Source organism: Lissotriton helveticus, chromosome 7 (genome assembly GCF_964261635.1).
Source record: "Lissotriton helveticus chromosome 7, aLisHel1.1, whole genome shotgun sequence".
NCBI classification, from domain to species: Eukaryota; Metazoa; Chordata; class Amphibia; order Caudata; family Salamandridae; genus Lissotriton; species Lissotriton helveticus.
In genome coordinates, this window is record NC_136068.1 from 1,295,136,861 (window position 1) to 1,295,159,292 (window position 22,432).

The 22,432-nt window shown below is 45.5% G+C and overlaps 1 protein-coding gene across 4 annotated transcripts in view; it reads right to left on the reverse strand.

The window, feature by feature from the left end:
- The window catches only part of UNC13D (unc-13 homolog D), an 880,699-nt gene that overhangs the window by 350,394 nt on the left and 507,873 nt on the right, over positions 1–22,432 (reverse strand). For all 4 annotated transcript variants that reach the window (XM_078654550.1, XM_078654552.1, XM_078654549.1 and 1 more), the window contains exon 18: positions 11,898–11,995. In XM_078654550.1, coding sequence (XP_078510676.1) covers positions 11,898–11,995 — 98 coding nt within the window. The remainder of the gene's footprint in view (positions 1–11,897; positions 11,996–22,432) is intronic.

A 22,432-nucleotide genomic window follows, 5' to 3' on the forward strand; every position in this document is an offset into this window, starting at 1 on the left:
ATTTGCATATAGCCAGTGTCTAACCCAGGGTGGTGTGGAGTGCAAAAAAACGATGGATTTAGGCCCAGATCCTTGTACTGGGGTGAATGTATGACAGAAGGAAGGAGTTACAGAGGATTTGGTGTCTATAAAAACCCATATTACAACCTTCCATGATACTCAAAGAGTGCCCAAAGGCTTCTGATTCACCACTGGTTGCCAGTTAGGCCTTTGAGGATTTTCACACTACTGGTGATCTTTTTTCTTCCTTAGACATGGCATAGACGACTGTGTATTAGGAGTGTCCAACATAGGTCCACGAGGCCAGATCCCTGCCAAATTATCAGGATAGCCACTGATTATGTAAATGGGGTCTGAATATCTGCAAAAGACCCTCCCCTCCTGGACCAACGTTGTAAACCCCTTGTTTAGAACAACTGTAGGACGGAAGAATTGCAGAATAACAGCAAACCCAGAAATGTGAAAGCTGGAAGCATGCAACCTAGAAAAGAGACTGTGCTTGTGGCAGATAGAGGGGTGAAAAGGTCGGCACATACTCCCAATTAATAATTACAGACTCACAACTAATAATTACCAGTTGTTCTACTAGATAGCTATATTGAGTAACAACATTTTAGTGTAAATAGCAATCACTTGGCCTGTGTGTATCCAGGTCCACCGCTCGTTTAAGACTTTTCTTTTACAGTGGCTGTAACAGAGGCCCTGTTTGTATACCGTACAAAAATAATCTCAAATATCTATTTGTTGCTGCACCACTTTTTATCATAAAAATAAAGCCAGAGAGGTTTGTGAAATATTGTGTAGCACCAGGCTCTGGATATTATTACCTTCCACGGTGGAACATATCTATAACTTGCATCGTTTATTAGTATAGTGTAACTCAGCAGACAAATAGTTTTGGGTTGCATCACAGGAAAAGAATATGTTGTAGAATTTAACGGTTACTATGTCTCTCATTTCGAGAACAAAATATATTTAAAGACAGAAGCATGACATTTGCATGGCTGGGTATTTTGTTCATTGGCAGAGCAAGGGCACCATGGGCCCTAACGCAAGCAAATAAATGGCCCCCATACGGATTTCGAAGCAAAGAAAAAATGCTATACTTGGGGTGCAGCGGGCCATTTGCGTCCATGGGCCCCGGTACCACTGCACCTGCTGCACTGTTTATAACTACGCACTTGATTTCCTTCCTGCTGCACTACCTTTCCCGCGTTGCTCGCGGCCGCGACATGAGCAGCGCCGCCCCATTTTTATGTCATTAATAACTGTTTCAAGCTGTGCTGACAAAATGTCCCCCTCCAACTGTTAATATGCAATGTCATTTTAAGCATGGAACCGTTTAGCCCGTGATGTATCTCGCGGAGGCAGCACTGGGGGCAGCTGTACGGGCTCTCTCTGCTTGGCGAGTCAAGTCATTTCCTTAACAAAATGTTGGGCACAGATGGGCCGTAAGCTGTCAGTCCGGCATCATTGTCCCGGCATCTGCCGGCCCCCGATGTACTGTTTTATGTATTCAGCCAGTTACTTAGCCGCGGCACCCTGAAAAGACCAACCTCCCCTGATTGGCAAATAAAGTGTTCGCTTGTCTCTTCTTGCTATTGTTTTGTTTTGGGAACACATGTCAGCGTCTCAATTACCCAGTTAATTAACACCTCCCAGCAGACAGGATGGGCAGCCCCCGGAAGTTCTCCGTGCTTCAGGGTTCTGTTGATGCAGTATCTGTCTGGTCTGAAACGTTGGTTCTTCGGAGCATGCTCACGCTGCCTGCATGCGCAAGTCGGCCCTCTGATTCGTTAATAAGGAACACCAATGGTAGTGTTTATTTGGTAGTTGTCAACGAATCAGAGAGCCGACTTGGGCATGCAGGCAGCATGATGGGGGCGTGTTTTGGACTGAGGACGTCACGGAGAGAAAGGAATGAAAAAACACACCTCCCAATCCAAAAAAGACGGGGCTTAAATTGAAAGACAAACCTCTTCTCCAATGACTGGCCGCCGTTTAGGAAGCCAGCCAATGGAGAAGAGGGGCCGGTTTAAGCTCCATTACTAGAAAACATAAAATCTCGCCAGGGAGACTGCGCAAGCGCAGCCTACGCTAGCCGAGACCTAAAAGAGGGTGAGTTTTCACTGGAAAAAAATGAGGTGCCCACTTGCGTTTTGGGCCGTTTCTTGTCAGGCACTATGCCTACCCACACAAGTGAGGTACCATTTTTATTGGGAGACTTAAAGAAACACAGAATAGCCGAACAAGTGTCCAGGCCCAGCTGTTAAGGGGTTAACGTTCCAGGAGAGAACTTTAAAACCCTTGGTTGACACCATTTTTTTAAATCCAACTTACTGGCTGGTCCACATCTCCCCCCCGCGCCAATCAGGCTTAAGGGTGAGGGGAGAACGCCCCTCCTTCAACCTCACATGCAGCATTTCCCCTGACAAATCAGTCTTGCACAATGGCATGTAGACTTCAGAGACATGCATTCTCTTGCCATGCACCTGTCTAGTTAAAATGGCAGCCACTTGTAGACTGGATACCTCATTGACTGTTGCGCCATCCATCTCTTTTGTGGTTGGAGTAACTAATGACGAAGAGTAGAGCAAAGAAGTGTTGTTTACTAAGACCAATAGAAAAAACAGATCAGCACAGATGCTGTTTTGACAGTGAATGTACAACTGATGCTGGAAAGTAGTGAAGAGGTGAGTCATAAGACAAGGTGAAGGAGTGCAGCACATGCAATGGGCCAACAGGGCCCACTCTGCAGCAAAACACCTGGCTATCCCAGGTCAGAGGCAAGTGGACAGATGGCAGTGCTTTGTGTTGGATAAGGTGGTGCCGATTATGTAGGAAATCCATAGTTAGCATTACACTGAAATTTGAGAACCTTTCAGGCAGCCCCCCCCTTAACAATTTCAAATCCTACCAAACGAAAATAAACAGGCTACAAGAAGGAGAGGTATGAGGTTTTCACCTCAAGTTAAGATGAACAATCCAAGCCTAACAATGCAATTCTTAAAAAAACCAATTCCATCCAGAGTGAGGCTCCATAGAGGAACATGTTATTTATTTATTTTGAAAGTTTTATATAGCGCGAACATGACCACCGAGGGTATCAGAGCGCTTTACAGATTATGCATCACGATGGTTATAATCAAACATACAAAATCAGCAAGGCAACAAAATCAGAGTCTATAAAGAAATCAGATCATTAAAAAATCAGATGCTATAAGGAACTGAAATGGATGTGAAACATTTAAATCAACATGTTAATTGTGCTGGAATTACAATTTGCGATTCGGGAACATGGGAATGACCATAACCATTTTGTGCATGGTAGGAAATATTTAGATCGTGTTTCAGTCAAAATATATACTTAGACGTTTGTGCATGGATCACTAATTTGACAGAGGAGCCAACATCACTGCCACACCTTTGGTAGACCATCTGCCCATCCTTTGAGACTGCAGTTAGTGGGACTGGCAGGTGCCCATGAGGGAAAAAATCTCGGCGTAGGTAGGTGTACCATGCTAGAGTGGAATGGCGGAAATGCGGTCACAAATGTTTAAAATGAAAATACCAGTATCCATATTAAAAATGAGCCTGACATGTATAGGTTTCTTCCAACATATCATGTGGAATTTATCTACAAGATTACCATGGCATATACAATAGCCTTACAAATAAAGAAAGCTTCTAAAAATACTAAATTTGACAGCTGGTTCAAAACCTCTTCGGCAACATCAGTCTTCAATACAGCATAGCTGGCAACAGCACTGCCATTGAAACACAGACTTTTTACCCCACACTCAAACTGACCCAAGTAATCACAGAGAAGGGCAGACAGGATTGTTTGATTTTAGTCCCTTACCACTCTCTCCTCCTCCTACACTCATATGACCTCGCACCCTTGACCCACACAGCCCCCACATACCTTCCCATCCCTACTATTCCTCTCAATCCCTACTGGTCTTCCAAACAGAATGATAGAGGTATTGTTGCAATTAATCTAAAAAAAGTCACACTCACACCCGACCCCTCTTCCTCCCCCATCACTCCTCGGCTTAAATGCTCACTTCTGAACTGTAGATCAGCCACTAGACATGCCTCAGACATTGCAGACCTCATTATTGCACATGACCTAGACTTGATCATACTCACCGAAACCTGGTTAACAAACTCCTCCTCACCACTCATTGACATTTTAGTTCCCCCCAATTACCACATCATTAGATTAGACAGGGTTGGCAAAACAGGGGGTGGAATCGCATGTATTCACCGGAGCAACCTCGCAGTAAATAGAGCCAGTTCCCCTTTATTCTCCTCCTGTGAACACCTTTGCCTTGATATCAACAGCGAAGCTAACCCTGTCTGTATGCTCCCTACATATTATCTACCACCCTCCAGGAGACAACCTCACCTTTACTGAACACCTCACGGACCTGGTCACAACGAACTCTGGACGTTAACATACACAGATTTTCCTTGGGGATTTCGACCTTCATTGGAACGACCACCACGACTCTGTGGTCCATAGTCTCAAAAACGTCCTCATCGACCTAGACCTCACCCAAATTTGCAACGGCCCCACCCACAATAAAGGCTCTATCTTGGATCTTACCTCCAAAGCTGACTCTATCCAACTCGAGTCAATCCAACCCTGTGACTGGTCTGACCACTTCATTATTACATTCTTCATCATCGAAAAAATGAAGCTCATTCCGGTTCAATCCACCAGATCTAAGGTCTGGAAGAGAGATTTGAAGAAACTCAATCCCAACTCACTACCCTCCCTCAACCACAATCTTCTCCTACCCCCCATTGGCGCTGTTGACGTACAGGTTCTTACCGACCACTACCTCAATTCGATGACCTCAATTATCAATGCAGCTGCCCCTCTTCAGTTAAAGAACGTTTCTTCTAAAATCTCTAAAACCATGGTATGACGGGATTCTTAATGATGATAGACGAGCGATGAGACTGGCGGAACGTAACTGGAGATCTGTCCCGTCAGCTGTGCACCTCAAAACACTTAAGAAAAAAAGAAACGCTCATCACCAGGGACTGATTACTGAGAGATGCTGCCTCATGGCTGCTGATGGACGCTCCGCAGATTGGTGATGTATAACTGCTATTGCTTGTTAAGGTGGCACAGCTCTGCCGCCTGGCCGCTCGCCTCCGTCCTGTCACAAGGGTTCCTCGTAATTGAGGAGTCGAGGATGGGTGCGAAAGTGAGGCCGAGTAGTAAAGGCGGGAGCCCCTAGTGGCCCCCAATTGAGGGCATTCCCCTGGTTGCACTTAGCTATGTTACGGAATTTTGGGATGCACAGGCCCCAGTTGGGCAGGGTTGCATGGGACGGGGTAGAGGGGGCTTTATTCTGGTTTGTTGGGGTTGCCGGAGTGGGTGTTGGAGGGTGGGGGGGGGGGGGAGGATTGGCAGGCGGAAGGGAAGTGAGATACGGAACTCGTAGACGGTTGTATGATCATGGATGCATGTACATAGTATTGAGTGACAGGTGCAGGTGATGCACGCACAAATAGACTAGCGCTAAACATTATCTCATGTAATGTTAGAGGCCTTAACGACCCAAGGAAATGTAGGCATGTACTGAGCTACTTAGATCGCCATCAGGCTCACATCGCTCTCCTCCAGGAGACTCAAATAGCTCAGGGTAACACTCCAGGTTCCAGGTGGGCCTCACATCGCAGTATTACTACTTACTCTAACTATTCTAGAGGGGTGGCTATTTTGGTTAGGCGAGGGACCAATTTCATTGAAGGGGGGGGGGGAGATGGACCCCGAAGGACGGTACTGCCTACTATGGGGCAGGCTCAATTCACACGATATCGCCAGTGCAAACTATTATGACCCTAATACAGATGATACGCACTCACTACTCACACCGCGCGGCAAATTGCTCACACTGGGGTGCGGACAGGTGATCTGGGGGGGGGAACTTCAATACTGTCATTGATCCCAACAGGGACAGGTGCTTAGCCACAGCTACCCACTTCACCACATCCCAACGCACGATGCATGACATTGTCCTACAGGATAATTTGATAGATACTATTTACATCCGACCATGCGGGAAGGGACCCACCACTCCACTGTTCATAACACTTGGGCTAGATTGGACTATTTACTTGTCTCCAAAGGTATGACACACTGGGTGGACAAGGCGACTCACCTCGCCAAAACATTCTCGGACCACTCCCCAGTCTTGGTCAGGGTGACACCTCCTGTAGATCTGGCCCCCTACGCTAGCTGGAGACTCAACCCCCTACACCTCCAGGATGCCGTATTTAAGGCTGAATTGGAGCAGGAGATAATAGATATTTTCCCCAGAAATACCGGCTCCAAAACTAGCCTCACCACTGTATGGGAGGCCTTCAAAGTGACGGTACGCGGATGGTGTATTTCCAAAGGGGGGGCATCTTGCGGGACCTCAGACTGACTCTAACCACACTGGAGGGAGAGCTGAAGGGGCTGGAGCGGGACATAGCTGTCGTGGAGGATGCACATAGCTTATGGGCTCGCCAGCGGGAGAAACTGTCCGAATACACGGAAGCTGCTGAGCGGGAATGCAACTTCCGGGGAAGCATTGCAGGGCTAGAATATATGGGGAGGGAGACAGGCCAGGGAAGTCCCTTGCAGGAGCGATTCGCCCCCCTAGGTTTAGGAACTATGTCACTGAACTCAGAAACGAGCAGGATGTTACCTGCCGGTCCTTGCAGGACCAAATGGCTACCCTGACGGGATACTACCAAACCCTTTACACATCCCATAGACAGCAACCCGCTAAATCTCGGAGCCTACTTTGAAGATGTCGCTCTAGCATGGTTGGGCAACGTAAAACGTAAGTTCCTATTGCTAGATCTTGAAGTTGATGAGATCACTGAAGCAATAATGGTGATGAAGTCAGGAAAAGCCCCGGGATTGGACGGCATCCCTATCGATTTTTACAAAACATATGTTACTATATTGGCGCCCATTCTCAAAGCTGTTTTTTATGAAGCATTGGATGAAGGCATTCTTCCCACCACGATGAGAGGAGCTCAGATCCTTTCCCTACTTAAGCCCGGTAAGCCCCCAGACAGATGTGACTCATGCCGACCCTTATCACTCCTTAAGAGAAACACTAAAATATTGGCCAAAGTCCTTGCAACTAGATTAAAGCTCCTGTTGGAGCGATTAGTGCTACCGGACTAATCGGGTTTTGTGCCCAACCGGGCCACCACCCATAACCTAAGGACCCTCCTTGCCATTATTCAGGACATTGACCCGAGAAGTGACGAGGTGGCTGTCTTTTTAGACGCCACCAAGGTGTTTGATTCAGTGGAGTGGGACTATGTGTTGGGTACTCTAGCGTATATGGGAATGCCGGAATCCTTCCTATGCTGGATCCGCCTACTCTATACGGCGCCGTGTGCCAGGGTGCTTCTTAATGGAGCGCGTTCTGACTCCTTTGCCATAACTAGAGGGACAAGGCAGGGTTGCCCCCTGTCCCCTGTCCTTTTCGCCATAGCGGTAGAACCCCTAGCAGCTAAGCTGCAACAGCACCATAATCACCGAGGCCTTATATACCCCTCCAGGCAAGTCCTGGTATCGCTATACGCGGATGACATCACGCTCTACATTCACAGGCCACAGGAAAATCTAAACCCGGTTTTGCGGGAATTTACCAAGTTTGGTGCCATTGCGGGAGTCCAAATCAACTGGAGCAAATCCGCAGTTTTTCCCCTTACTGAATACACTCTCCCACATCCCCTCGACTACCCCTTTCAATGGGAAGGAGATGACTTTAAATACCTCGGGATTTACATCACGAGGGATAAAGAAGCCTTGATGAGGACGAATTAGGGGCGGGCCATGACCAAGGTGACAGATAACATTACAGGATGGCTCAAGCTTCCCCTTTCGATGGCTGGGAGAATCTCGCTGATAAAAATGGTCATAGTTCCAAAATTCCTATATTTATTTAAAAACATACCCTTCCACCCGGGCGCACACTTCTTTAAAACTCTTCGTACACAACTGATCCGTCTCATTTGGGGGGGAAAACAGGCTCGCCTGAAGCTTAACACCCTTACTCTGCCGTATCGATACGGGGGCTTTGATGTACCCGATTTCGAGCAGTACTATTATAGCGCCCAGGCACACTTTGCAGTGTACTGGTTCCACCCCCCCCTTACATGCCTCACCTGGCTGTGGAGGATGGCCACATGGCTCCGGTCCCTCCCACCCTCCCACTGGCTACATGTTTGCACCGTAGAAGGAGCGAGACAGTGACCCCACAGCTGTTGATTGCACAGTAAAAGCACTGCAATGGCTGGCTAAGGCCGAGGGGGTGCCCCAGTTATATTCCCCCAGAATCCCGTTAAAGCATTGCCCCTTGTTACCAGTCACCACTGAGAAGATTTGCCTAAATCTACTGGACAAATTCCATTATGTGACCTGGGGCGACTTATACCTAGATGGCAAATTCAGAACCAAGGACCAGTTCTTTGGTGAGACCCCTAGCTCCTTTATGGATCTCTTTCTCTATACCAGATTGCGGCAGAGCGTGCGAGCCAAGACGCCGGAGTTCCCGGCGGAACCGGAAGTTTTCACATCATTACACCTCTTACTTCAATCAGAAGCCCCAGCGCACGTTACCTCAATGCTATATGCCCGTGTGCGATCGGCCCCCCGGATTCTACAGTCAAGGCTAGGACTGAATGGGATAAAGATCTGGATGTTCAATGGGAACTAGCCTGTTTACAAACAGACGTAGTATCGGGGAGTAGCAGGCTGCGGTTAATACATTACAAATTCTTACATCGCATATACCATACGCCAGCACGCCTCCATAAGCTCCGACATCGTGATAACGATAACTGCTCGAGATGTGGATGGAGTCCGGCTGATTTCATACACCTTGCATGGACATGCCCCAGGTTGCTATATTTTGGGAGGAGGTCACTAGGGGACTGACTGACCTGCTGGGTACTCCCGTGCGCCTCTACACCCCGTCACAGCCCTGCTAGGATTGGTGGGGGACATTAAAACACCACATCGCAAACTTCTGCTTCTGGGATTCCTTTTGGCCTGCCGACAAGTGGCGTGCAGGTGGGGTAGGGGAAGAGCGCCCAAATTTAAGAGCTGGATCCGAGACATGTCCACTTGGCAGGAGTACTTGCATATATACGCGGAACAACTATCGATAAAGTCGCGGCCGGGAGATATCTGGGGGCCCTTGATAGCGTACCTTACAGATAGGCAGGGGTGAGAAGAGGCGGTGGGTGAGGAGCGGGATGATAGTGCACAAGATGAATGATGCGTGCGTGTGCTGAAGAATATGGGACGGTGGTGCCGGGAGGCTGTTTCGACGGGCTGGAGGGGATGTACGACGGAGATGGGACGTGGTTTGGTATGGCTAAAATGCATGCTGGGGGGTGGACAGTCTCTGATAATGGACTAGAACTAATTCACAGAACTCTGGACTCATGTATGATCGCAACCAAGAACTTTCGTATTTCTGATTAATGGACTATTCTTTCAAGTTGAATAAAGAGAGTTGGGAAGGGAATGTTGGGGAGAGAGGGGAATAGGGGTGGGTGGCTGTATATTAGATTGTAAACTGATCATATGTGGGAATACGGATACCCTTTTCATGATACCGGATTATATTGTACTGTTTACTGTGGTAAAATACCTATAAATAAATAAGAAAAAAAGAAAAAAAGAAACGCTTACTTCAGAAAAATTAAGCGCCCGAAAACTGCTTTCTTTAGCCTCCAGCTTGATCAAGCAAAACAACGACCAAAAAAATAGTTCCAGTTAATCAAAACTCAATCCAGAGATGGCCCTCAAACTCTCTCAAACACCTCTAATACACTACCATCCTGTGAAGAATTCTCTACCTTCTTTAACTTAAAGACAGACAACATCAGGAATGATCTCCTCAATGATCTAAGAAAAAATTGCCAAGATTCTTAGCACACTGAAGCCTTCCAATCACCTCACTGACCGTCTACCCGCAAACGCCGTAAAGGACTTTATCCCATTACTTCTCCCCCTATGGACCAAAATCATTAATAGTTCACTTCAACAAGGATGCATCCCGGACTCCCTCAAAGTGGGACAGGTCTCGCCCATATTAAAGAAACTCACAGCGGACCCCTCCGAGCTTAACAACTATCGCCCTATCACCAATATCCTACCCTGGCCAAACTCCTAGAAAAATGTGTACACCTTCAACTGACTAAACACATCAAGCACTTTCACCTCCTCAACCCATACCAATCAGGTTTCCGCAGGCCACAGTACTGAATCAGCCATGACCCACATTATTGATGATGCGCTTCAAATTTCTGATCAGAATGGTTCTTGCCTCCTCATACTACTCGATCTCTCTTCAGCCTTTGATACGGTCAAACATGAGGACTTACTTGATCTGCTGAATCTCAGAATGGGTATTTCAGGGACAATTCTCAAGTGGTTCACCTCCTTTCTGCACAACAGGACCCAAAAATTCAAGATTAACAATACTATGTCCACTCCAGTTCCTGTAACACTTGGTGTCCCTCAAGGATCCTCCCTCTCCCCTACTCTGTTTAATCTAGTCATGGAACCACTTACCGCACTACTCCAAGCATCTAATGTTCAATTCCACATGTACGCAGATGACACTCAGCTCTACCTCAAAATACACACCCTCAATGACATCAAAATACTCAACACAACGCTTGGGAACACACAGACCTGGCTAGCAGAGAATCACCTCAAACTTAACGCGAATTCCTCCTAATAGCACCTCCCACCAAAGTCCCCATCACTCAGGCCTGGCTTAATCATCTCACTGCTCTCAACGTTCAACCTACTATTGTGGACTCAGCAAAATCTTTAGGCATAACCCTCGACGGCAATCTCAACATGCATCATCACATCAGCAATGCAAAGAAGGGAGCTAATTTCCATATCAACACATTGCGTAAGTTGAAACCTTTCCTTCCTCCCAATGACTTCAGAACTGCAGTCCAAGCCTTAGTCATCCCTCGAGTGGAATATGGAAGTGTTGCCCTCTGTGGTCTCCCCTTATCGACAATCGCACCATTAACAGCCTCTATTAATGCTGCAGCCAGACTTATCACAGGTTCGAAAAAACACTCACACATCTCTCCTGATCTAAAAGCTTTGAACTGGCTGCCCTACGAAGCCAGAATACACCTGAAAATCGCCTGCATGACCCACAAAGCTATACACCACAATTCCCCCAGCTATCTCGCTCAGAAACTGGCAATCTCGGGTGGCTCAAGAGCGACAAGAAGCGCATACAATCTTCTTTTGAAACCTCGGAGATTTCACAAGAAAAAAACGTATAAACGCTCCTTCTCAGGAATGGCGCCCAGGATATGGAATGCCCTACCTACAGAAATCAGACTTATCTCATCCACGGCATCCTTCAAAAAAGAAGTAAAAGCTCTCCTCTTAGCCAAATTTACCTGAACTTTGACTATTGTAATCTCGGAACTCAGTACTCTTCCTCCTGTGACTATGTATATTGACCTCCTATGCACCGTTGCTACCTTACCTTGTTTTCTTTTATTTTGTAACCATTAGCACTTCTTTTCTCAAATGTGTTGTTTAATTATTACTAATTTTTTTATCCCACTCTGTTTGTAAAGCGCTCTGATATCGGTAAGGATCTTGTTCGCGCTCTATAAAACTTTCAAAATAAGTAAAAAATAAATAAAGACAACCACTCTCCTGCCAAGGATGAACTTATAAGGCATACATCTCATGTTAATAACAAATTGTATTAGATTCATACCTCAGCCCCGTCGCTGAAGACACTTGAAAGACAAATACAGGAACAACTGAGGGTTATCCACAATGTGCAGGCCCAAAACCAGCGACTTACTTCACAAAAAACTTGTTCCAGGTTTTAATGGATCCGTGCAGGTCTGATGTCACCTCGGCCACCAAGCGGTCCAAAGACTTCACATTCTCCTCAACACTCTGGACAAAGTTTTTTTAAAACACAGGTTAGCTTAGTTGTTTTCTGACACAGCCATGCCTACAAAGAAGCTCATTTCTTCTGATACAGAGAAGCACTTTCCTGATTATCTGGACTTTGGGAAATGGTGGAAAACATACTTTAACGAAGTTAATAAATGTCTTGATTTGTTATGTTACATTCTCCTATAAATGTAATTACTTTTTTGTGTGATTTCAAATGTTATGCACAGTGCACTCTAAAGAATAAAATATGCATTCAGGAAGATCTAAGAAAGGGGTGTTTGAAGAAGAGAGCCTGGTGGCAAAGGCGAGTAGCAGGGCCACTTTACTGAAAAAACTAGACACATAATGGGAGGCATTTGGGGAATGTTTTTCCAATAACAATGGAAAAGTCCTAAGGAAGCAGCAAAACTTGATAAATGTCAGTAGGTTTCCCAGATTTATTCTTGTAAAAAGCACTGAAATGATGCAACACTTTTCTTTTAATTCTGCACATTCTCCCACCCTTGCCAGCAACTTGAGTACTTGTTCCATACATCAATACATTGTGAACTTGCATCCTATCATCTATAAAACTTCTACCCATCCCAACTTATGCATGATGACTGTTTCCCTCTATCCAGGGATTATCACCTCTTGACTGACTCTCCTTCCCATACAATTACTCCTACTCCTATCACCTGCACAAGAGTCCTCTTCGCTTCATCTAACATATATTCTATCACAGCCTGCTGACTTGTTGACTGTCTTGCCAATTAACTTTCTTGAGACATCATACTCTGTCACCTGTTTCACATTCCTACAGCAGGCATAAGAAATGAGTTACTTACCTGTAATTGCAGTTATCCAGTATTGGTGTCTGTCATAGATTCACATGCCTGAATCATTCCCCGTCGTCGAGATGGGAGTCCCCGGTACATAAAGATAGCAATGTTCTATTAGACATATAGAGAAATAGGTCTAAGGGCCTCAACTTAGTAACATATCCTTGTCCTTTTGTAGAAAGGACCAAACTCTAGAGAAGAGCCAATCAGCTATCACCTCCCTCTAGAACCCTCCTGGAAGGAGCCTCAGTCCCTCAGATTTTCAGAAGCACCGTGCTAAACAAGTACATCACTGAGAGAATTAGATGAGTCCTTCCAGGGGAGGCGGGAGGGTTGCATGTGAATCTATGAAAGACACCAATACTGGATAACTGCAGTTACAGGTAAGTAACGCATTTCTTATCCAGTATTAGGGATGTCTTTCATAGATTCACATGCCTGAATCAGAGTAGCAAGCAATGATAAGCACATTTCGGATGGTATAGAATATACAAGTCATCAGATAATAAGATATCAAGTGACCAATAGAAAATTCTATCATAAGGAGCAATACCATCAAACAATACAATAAAGAAATGTGCGTACATGGAAAAAGGATGGTGGGATGAAAGGAAGGCTCACCTCTATTGAAACAGATGGCAAAGTACTGCTTGTCCTACAGCAGCATCTTTCATGAGTTCTGTATCCAGGCAGTAATGCCTGGTGAAGGTATGTGACGACTTCCATGTTGCCGCTCTGCAAATGTCTATGATTGGCACTCCTGCGAACAGCGCCATAGATGTAGACATCGGTCTAGTAGAATGGGCTCGTACTTTAGAATGCAGGGGTTGTCCTGCCCGATCGTGACAGAATGCAATAGCTGCAGAGATCCAGCGAGAAATACTTTGCTTAGTGAGCGGAAGACCTTTCCTGGGTCTACTGTAAGCTACAAAAAGTTGGTTAGATTTACGAAAGGATTTTGTCTTCTCAATATAAAATTTCAGACAGCGTTTAAGGTCCAGAGAATGTAACATTCTTTCTGCTGCAGTCTGAGGATTTGGAACGAAAGAGCGCAAGACAACAGGCTCATTGAGATGGAAGTCCGACGGGACTTTTGGTACAAATTTTGGATTTGTTTGCAATATTACCCTGTCTTGCCTGAATTGGAGAAAGGGCTCCTGAATTGAGAAAGCTTGGAGTTCACTTACTCATCTTGCCGAATTAAGTGCAAGAAGGAGTGCTGTCTTCCAAGAGAGGTATTTCAGATCAGCCCTGTGTACCGGTTCGAAGGGATGCTTCATGAGCTGATTAAGGACCGTGTTAAGTTGCCAGGTAGGCGGTAAAGTCTTCACGGGTGGAAAAGTCCTGAAGAGATCTTTAAAGAACTGTTTGATCAATCTGTGAAACCGGAGAGAAGGACCTGTAGCAGATCTCCTGTAATGGGATATGGCCGCCAAGTGGACCCTGATAGAAGCATGAGCAAGGCCCGAGTTTGCTAGATGGAGAAGGTAAGGCAGTATTTGTTCTGGAGAAGATGAAAAAGGATGTATCTTCTGAGTCTTACACCAAATACAAAACCTCTTCATTTCAAAGAATATGTTTTGTTGGTACGATCTGCTCTTGCCTGAGCCAGAATGGCTCTACAATCTGGCGGAATATCTAAATTCTGGAATTCCTTGAACTCAGGAGCCAAGCGGATAATCTGAGTGATGCCAGATTCCAATGCTGGACTTGCCTGTTGCTCATCGTGAGGAGTGATGGAAACTGCTTCAATCGCATTTGTGGAGACACACGGTAGAGTTCTGTGAACCAATGTTGGCGTGACCAGGTTGGGGCTATCAGAATGAGTGCACAGGGCTCCGCTTTCAATTTCCTGAGGACTCTGGGAATCAATGGAAATGGCGGAAAGGCGTACGCAAAGACGTTGCACCATGCGATCGAAAATGCATTCCCTAGAGATCCTTTCTGGGGATGCCAGCTTGCAAAGTGTTGGCATTTGGCGTTGTCTTTTGTGGCGAATAGGTCGATCAGAGAAGTACCCCATTCAGAGAATACTTGGTTGAGGGTCTCCTGATCCAGCTCCCACTCGTGAGACGTTGTGTGTTGTCTGCTTAGTGAAATCGGCTAAAACGTTGTCCATGCCTGGGACATATTCCGCCCGAAGTGAGATATTGTGCAGGATTAACCAGTTCCAGATTTATATGAAGCCCTTTTTCGGAGGGGGACCACTTTCCGCTTCTCTGCAGTTCTTGGGAGAAAGCTCCCCAGCCTCCCAGAGAGGCGTCCGTTGTTATGACATGAGGCAAAGCTGGAAATAAGAAGGGCAAGCCTTGAGAAAGATTCCGAATAGACATCCACCATAGCAGCGCCTTGACAATTTGAAGAGTCATCTTTACGGGATCGTCGAATGACCCTGTGCATTGGACCCATTGCGCTGACAGGGCCTCTTGGCGAGGGTGCATCGTTAGGTGGCAGTGAGGAACCAGTAGGATGCATGATGACATCATTCCGAGTAGGGACTTGAAAAGGCGAACCGTTAAGGTTCTCTTTGAGGCTACGAGAATAGCCAGTGTCACTAGCTTTTTCATTCTCTCCTGTGATGGAAAAGCTTTTCTCAGTTTTGTGTCGAGTGTAGGGCCTAGGAAATTAATATGTTGAGAAGGTATAAGGGCTGATTTTTCCCGATTGATTGTGAGTCCTAAACGATTGAAAAGTTGCAAACAAGTGTTGGAAGACCTGGACGCGTCTTCTAGAGATGGAGCTTTGATCCGCCAGTCGTCCAGATATGGAAAAACTTGATAGTGCTTTTGTCTGAGATATGCAGCCACTGGAGAGAGGCATTTTGTAAAAATGCGAGGTGCAGACTTGAGTCCGAAAGGAAGGACACGAAACTGGAAGTGTCTGCCTGCTACTGCAAATCTAAAAAATTTGTTGTGATTTTTGTGAATTGGGATGTGAAAATAAGCATCCTGAAGATCCAGGGATACCATGTAATCTTCCATATCTAGGAGTTGCAAGACCTCCTGGAACGTTACCATACGAAACGACTGCTTTTTTAGGAATATGTTGAGGGCTCTGAGGTCTAAAATTGGTCTCCACTTCTTTTCCTTCTTCTGAACTAAGAAAAAGTGGGAATAAAATCCTTTCCCTCGTTGGGACAGAGGGACTTTTTCTATCACTCCTTTCTGGAGCAAAAGAGAGACCTCTCGGAGAAGTAGATGCAGATTTTTGTGAAGCATAGGTTGGGAGGGGTTCGGGGAGGTATGTGAAGGAACTCCAATGAATGGCCGAATTGAACTAATTGTAGAACCCACCGGGCCGTGGTAATTTTCTTCCAATTTTCTAGGTAATGGGAAATTCTTCCTCCAATCTTTGAGGGCACAGAGGAATTGGAGACTGGCCGAAGGGAAAGGTCATTGTCTATGAGCATTGTCTTTTCGTTGGCCTTTACCCCGAAAGGACATTTTGCCGTACGAAGATTGTTGGTGCTGCTGTTGGCGCTGCTGAAACTGTGGCCGATGTTGCTGCCCCGAAGAGTATGATGAGCGATATTGATAATCCCCCCTGTAAGAGGACTGTCCTCTTCATCTTGAGCCGCGAAAGGACGGACTTTTGTATTGGAGAGTTCCCAACGCTCTGGCTGTGTCTGTGTCCTTTTTTATACTCTGAAACGCCTCATCGATCTGAGGTCCAAAGAGAAATTGGCCATCATAAGGCATATCCAAGATTTTCAACTGAATCTCGGGATGAAAAGAAATTGCCTTCAGCCAACCTTGCCGTCTCAAAACAGCTGCTCCGGCAAGTTGGCGAAATCCAGTTGTTGCGATATCCATCGCACAGTCTATTATTTCTGACGCTGAGCGTGCCCCTTCGAGTGATATTTTCTTCGCTTCTTCCTTCGATTCCTCAGGCAAGGACGTTAGATAAGGGGCTATGTCTGCCCATAACTGTCAGTTGTAACGTCCCAAAATCGCTAAGGCATTGGACGCCTTTACTGTCAGAGCAAACATTGTTGAGAAACTTTTCCCAATATTGTCCAGCCTTCGGCCTTTCTTATCTGGCAGAGCTGACAATGGGGCAAAAGGATTTTTGGACTTATTTTGAGCTGCCTGTGTAATCACCGAGTCCAGCTTGGGATGTCCTATTAAACAAGCTGGCACAGTATCAGGTGCTCTATACTTCTTGTCTAAGCGAGGAACTACCGGAGGTACTGAGGAAGGGTTCTGCATCACTTTAACACCTTGTCCCCACAGGTATTCTATAATAGGTATCGATTTCACTGATTCTTTGAAGGGCTCCTTAAAATCATATAAGAAGCATTCCTGCTGGAGAGAGACCATGGGGATTTGGAAACGTTGAGCTGCCCTTTCAATGACATTATGGAACCCTCCAATGTCTCCAGGTGGCGAGTCCGCTTGTGTCTGTTCTGGAGAAGCAGGGTAGGGAATGACATAGTCATCTCATTCATCGTGGTTAGATTGAAGCTCTCCCTCTTCATGCTGGTCTTCTTCCTCGTCTTCATCGGTAGACGGAGGGTGTTATAAGTTGACGGGATCCGGCTGTAAATTTAAAGGTGGAGGCCGAGGTCTTGGTGAGAGATACTGCTGAGGGTTGAGGTGCAGGTGACTGTGGAAACCTCTGTTTGTAATCTGTTATGAGGTATTGTAAGTCCGAGACTAAAGAGGCTGGAAGGCAAACCATTGGTGGAGGAGGTGGATGATATTCTTCCTCCTGCTCCTCATCTTAATCCGAACTTTCCTGATATTTCACATTAAGCTCAGAGGGGCTTGTCGCAGTTTGGAACATGTCCCCTTCATCTGAATCCTCCTCCCCAAGGAGACATGCTGTAGGCAGCGGTTGGACTCTAATTGGTGATGTTAAATCCGGCGTTGGCGTCTTTTTTGTGATCCTAAGGTGCACATATGTGCTCTTCAAACTTGGATCCATGGTCGTCGACGGAGTGGTAGTCGACGACGAGGCGTCGACGAATGCTGTAGTCGTCGGTGTTATCGTCGATGGTGCCGTCGTCGATACTGGTGTCGCTGGAGATCTCGACGACGGCGTCCTCGTCGACGGTGCTCGCGTCGATGGTGTCTTCGTCGACGGAGTCTTTGTTGACGATGTTGTCGACGATGATATCTTCGTCGTCGAGCTCGTCGACGAGTCATTCGTCAGCGAGCGCAACGTCGTCGACTGCTACATCGTCGACAGTGTCTTCTTAATGCTTATCGTCGACGACACAGACTTACCTGCCGTCGATGATGGGGTTGTAGTCGACGAGGTCAGTGACGATGTTGCCATCAACGTTTAGACAGTTGTCATCGACGTAGTGACATACTGTATTGAACAAACAGCTTTCTTCGTCGTTGAAGCCGTCGTCAACGATGTCGTCGTCGACGGAGTCGAAGTCGGCTTTTTGAAGGTGGGAACTTTCTGAGAGGACACCTTCGATGAAACCACCTTAGAGTGGACCTCTAAAGACTTTTTCAGGGTCTTCTTTTGAGGAGGCTGTGTGGAAGGGTCAGGAGAAGTCACTCTTGGTCTCTTCTGAGAAGATGTGGAAGAAACTGAAGAGCCTTCACTTTCTTCAGAAGATTCCAGCTGGTCTCTATCTTTGAATCTCTGAAGCCAAATTAGGAGACATCCCTCACGATCTTTGATTGTTTTAGAGGAGAAGGTACGACATACCTTGCAATCCTTGGAAGAATGATCTGGATACAGGCAATATAGACAGTCTTTATGTTGGTCATCTATATGCAGCCTTTTCTTCCCACAGGAACCACAGCGCCTAAAAAGACCCTTTTTTGTGTCTCAGTCATGAAGATATTTCCAGAAAACAAAAATAGTACCAGAGAACACTGGAAACCCAGTTGAGGAGTGAAAACTGAGCAGCGCTCACAGGAGACTCCCTTAGCACGACGTGCGGTAGAAAATCTGAGGGACTGAGGCTCCTTCCAGGAGGGTTCTAGAGGGAGGTGATAGCTGATTGGCTCTTCTCTAGAGTTTGGTCCTTTCTACAAAAGGACAAGGATATGTTACTAAGGTGTGGCCCTTAGGCCTATTTCTCTATATGTCTAATAGGACATTACTATCTTTATGTACCGGGGACTCCCATCTCGACGACGGGGAATGATTCAGGCATGTGAATCTATGAAAGACACCCCTAATACTGGATAACTACTTTGTTATTTCTCTTCAAGATCCTTATGGAGCATGCGAAATCCCCTTTCCACATTATATCTAGCCTGTATTGTTAACTGTGGCCCCACACGACACGCACCGTCTTTCTTTGTGTTGTATTTCTAACTATCAGCTTTCTTCTGATTTAGAATGTCATGAAATACCAACTAGTATTTTGGTCCTCTAACACCCAATGTGTCATGTTGCTAAACTTGTAGCCTGCTAAACATAAGATTCATAGGGTTATCTTCATGCATGATCTCAAATGGATCTCAAAACAGTTGGAGAATGTGGTGCTGTGCAATGTCACCACAGGGATAACTCTCTTCAGGATAACTCTGAGCGAACTGCTAATTGCATGCATGCCTTCATACTATGCTTCATCCTCTCAAAGCAACTAGATTGAGGTATGAAGTAGCACCACACATCTGTTTACTTTCACTCCTTTTCAGAAACTCTTTAATTAAAATAAGAACAAAAGATATTTGACAAATTCATTCTTGGTTTCATCAAAATGCACCTTTATCTTTCATTCCTAAGCAACTAGTGCACTGGCTCCAGATGAATTGCAAACTTTCTCAAGGAACTTCTGTTAATATCTTTTTGGTTTATTTTTTTTTTAACTCACTCCCGCACCAGTGAAATTGGGAAGTCAACAGCCCTAAAGTAGACATAAAGCTTGGAGACTATGCTTTCCTTATAACTGTATGTATAGTAACTAGCTTTTTTGTGCAGTTGGAAAGAAGGAAAATATGTGTATGTTTCACAGGTCATCCATAAAGGCAGGGACCAATTGCCATCTATGTAAATGTTTAAACCTCTTTCAGGTCATGCTACACAAGGACCGAAACCAATGAATCCGATAACCTCTTAACTCCATACTTCTGATCGCTCTGTTCTCCTATCTAGAATTAGGTGATATACATCTGAGCTTGTTGTCTTACCTCTTTCCAGAAGTCCAAAGGTTTTCTCAACTAATTATCCCAACATTCTAATTTCAGGCTCCATAGTTTAGATTAGTAAGGCTGTCAATGGTCTTACTCCTGCCCATCTGTTGGCACCCTAAGATTCTGATATTAGCCACACGTACAAAATTCTCTTGGCACTCGCCTTTGCTGTTCATGTGAACAACTGACAGGACACCACGTAGTGAAAAGTCCTCACATTTTCTGTCTGAGGTCTATCAAGGAATCACTTTGTTCCCAAGTGAGCTGGTAACACCCTCCCTTGGCTCCTTCAGTGTTGCCTTAAATCCAGACACCCGGCATTCAAGAAGCAACTTCAAATAAGGCCATCACTTCTGGTCATATGTTCTGCTATTTGAGACCCATCATAACTATCCTCAACAGGAGCTACTTCTGCTGCGAGTTTCAGGTGTATGCACCAGACTTTAAAGAATTCTTTAAACTTGCAGACTTCGTCATTATATTGCCGGTGGAGTTATCACTTATCTAACTTCAATGGGAAGGTTGTAAATAATTCATGTTTAGAACTCTGTGCTCTTTAGTGGATGATGGGGAAATGTTGCTCTTCTACTCACACCACACTGCCAGCTGTAAACTGACATGCAGTGTGCAGTTGTATGTCGCTGCTTCATAGTCTCCCTTAATGAAGCTGTTTGCTTCTCCAGCCTCTGTCTTCATTCATTTTCAAGTCATGGTAGTTGCTAGATGGTTCTTAGGTAATTCTCTATATTTGTCGCTAGTTGTTTCACTTCCTGTTGAATCCTATCATGATGCATTGCAGTCTAGGGTATCAGTAGGAATTACTCTCCATATTGCTTCTTAAGGTATTTGACCCCATAACTCCTAGGGACATTTTTTGGGGTCCTTCATAAATAGGAAATTGCACAGCCCTTTTGCTGTCTCGGGGCTGCTAAAGGGCCAGAATAAACAGAGAGGGAAAAAAAGTAAGTAGAAAAGAAGCTGAGATAGACCTAAGTGGCTTCAAACCAACACACGTGTACATATGGCTACGGCCCCACAGTCCCATTTTGTTTACTCCTATACTTTTAATCTCACACAGTGTGTTCTAAGTACTCCATTTCCCCTTGAGTACGTTTGCCTTTCTAATTTTAAAATTTCAGCAAACACTTGTCTACCACTTGTAGGTAAACTGGCAGCTGAGCAAATTCTTTTGATTTAGAGATGCCATTCCTTGTAGGTTATACACTATGAAATGTATGAGACACTGTCTAGGACCAACAGTATCCTCTTAAATTGGAGACCTCGGACAGGAGTTACCAATGACATGAATGGTTTTCACTGGTCATGAAAAACTACTTGAAGTTATCTGCTAGCTTGATCCAGAAAAGTAAAAACCTTGGTATCACACATGTTGACACCAATTTAAGTAAAACTGATCCAAGACGTGTCTCTCTCAATATGTTCTTTTAAGCTGCAAGCTAAAGAGATCAACACACAAACTCTAAGACTCATTAGGCATTCTACTCAATGATTTCTTTTTTGTCACTGCATCCGTCAAACCCTGTCTTCTTGGCACTGTGAAATCAATTTTGTGTGTGAATCCCACAAACCCAACAGGAACCTGATCTAATCTCTACAAAATATGAATACTTTATGTGCAAGACCTTTTGAACATGTTACTTACCTTTGGTGATGCCTTATCTGGTAGAAACTCTAGCTAGCCTCCGATTCTTTACCTTACAATATTCCCCAGGTGTTAGACTGGATCCAGAATCTTTCAAGCAATACTGCTCCACTAGGTGGATTTGTTCAGCTCCGTGTTGTCTGTGTCAGAAGTGACGTACGCCATGCCTATATAGGCACCACCCTAGTTCACTGATGCCAGTTTCTTTCCGCAACTTTCCACGCCAGAAACGTGGAGCCACTTAGAATGCTGACATACTGGGGTGTATTACTAAGGCCCTCAGAAGGGTAACTCTACTGAATTAATTCACACAACGGTGAGGATCAGTAAGGGATCGTCGCAACAGCTTCTACCATATATGGAGTTACTGAAGGTAAGTAATTTGCCAGGATGATAGAGACTTCTAGCCGCAGATTCTTCACCTCGGAAAAGATACCCGAGCAATACCTCCCTGGAGGTGGGTATGCAAAATGAATAACATCAGAAAGCCCTGCAGGATCGTCCAGGCAAAGTGCCTGTCACATGGACCTGGTAATACAGGCAGTAATGCTTTGAGAATGTGTCAAAGGATGCCCATGTTGCTGCCTGACATGTCCAGGACAGGGACTCAGTGAGCCAAGGCAGTGGTCGCCGCCTTGTCTCTGGTGGAACGAGCATGCAAACCCTCAGCGGTGTTCTTATTGGCCAATGCGTAGTAGATCTTAATGCAGAGCACTATCCATTGTGAGATGGTCCGTTTCTGCAGGGGCTTCCTTTTCTTGACCCCAACATACCCTATTAAGAGTTAATTGCCCACTCTAAACTCTTGTGCAAACAAGGTAGAACGACAATGCTCTTTTTGGGT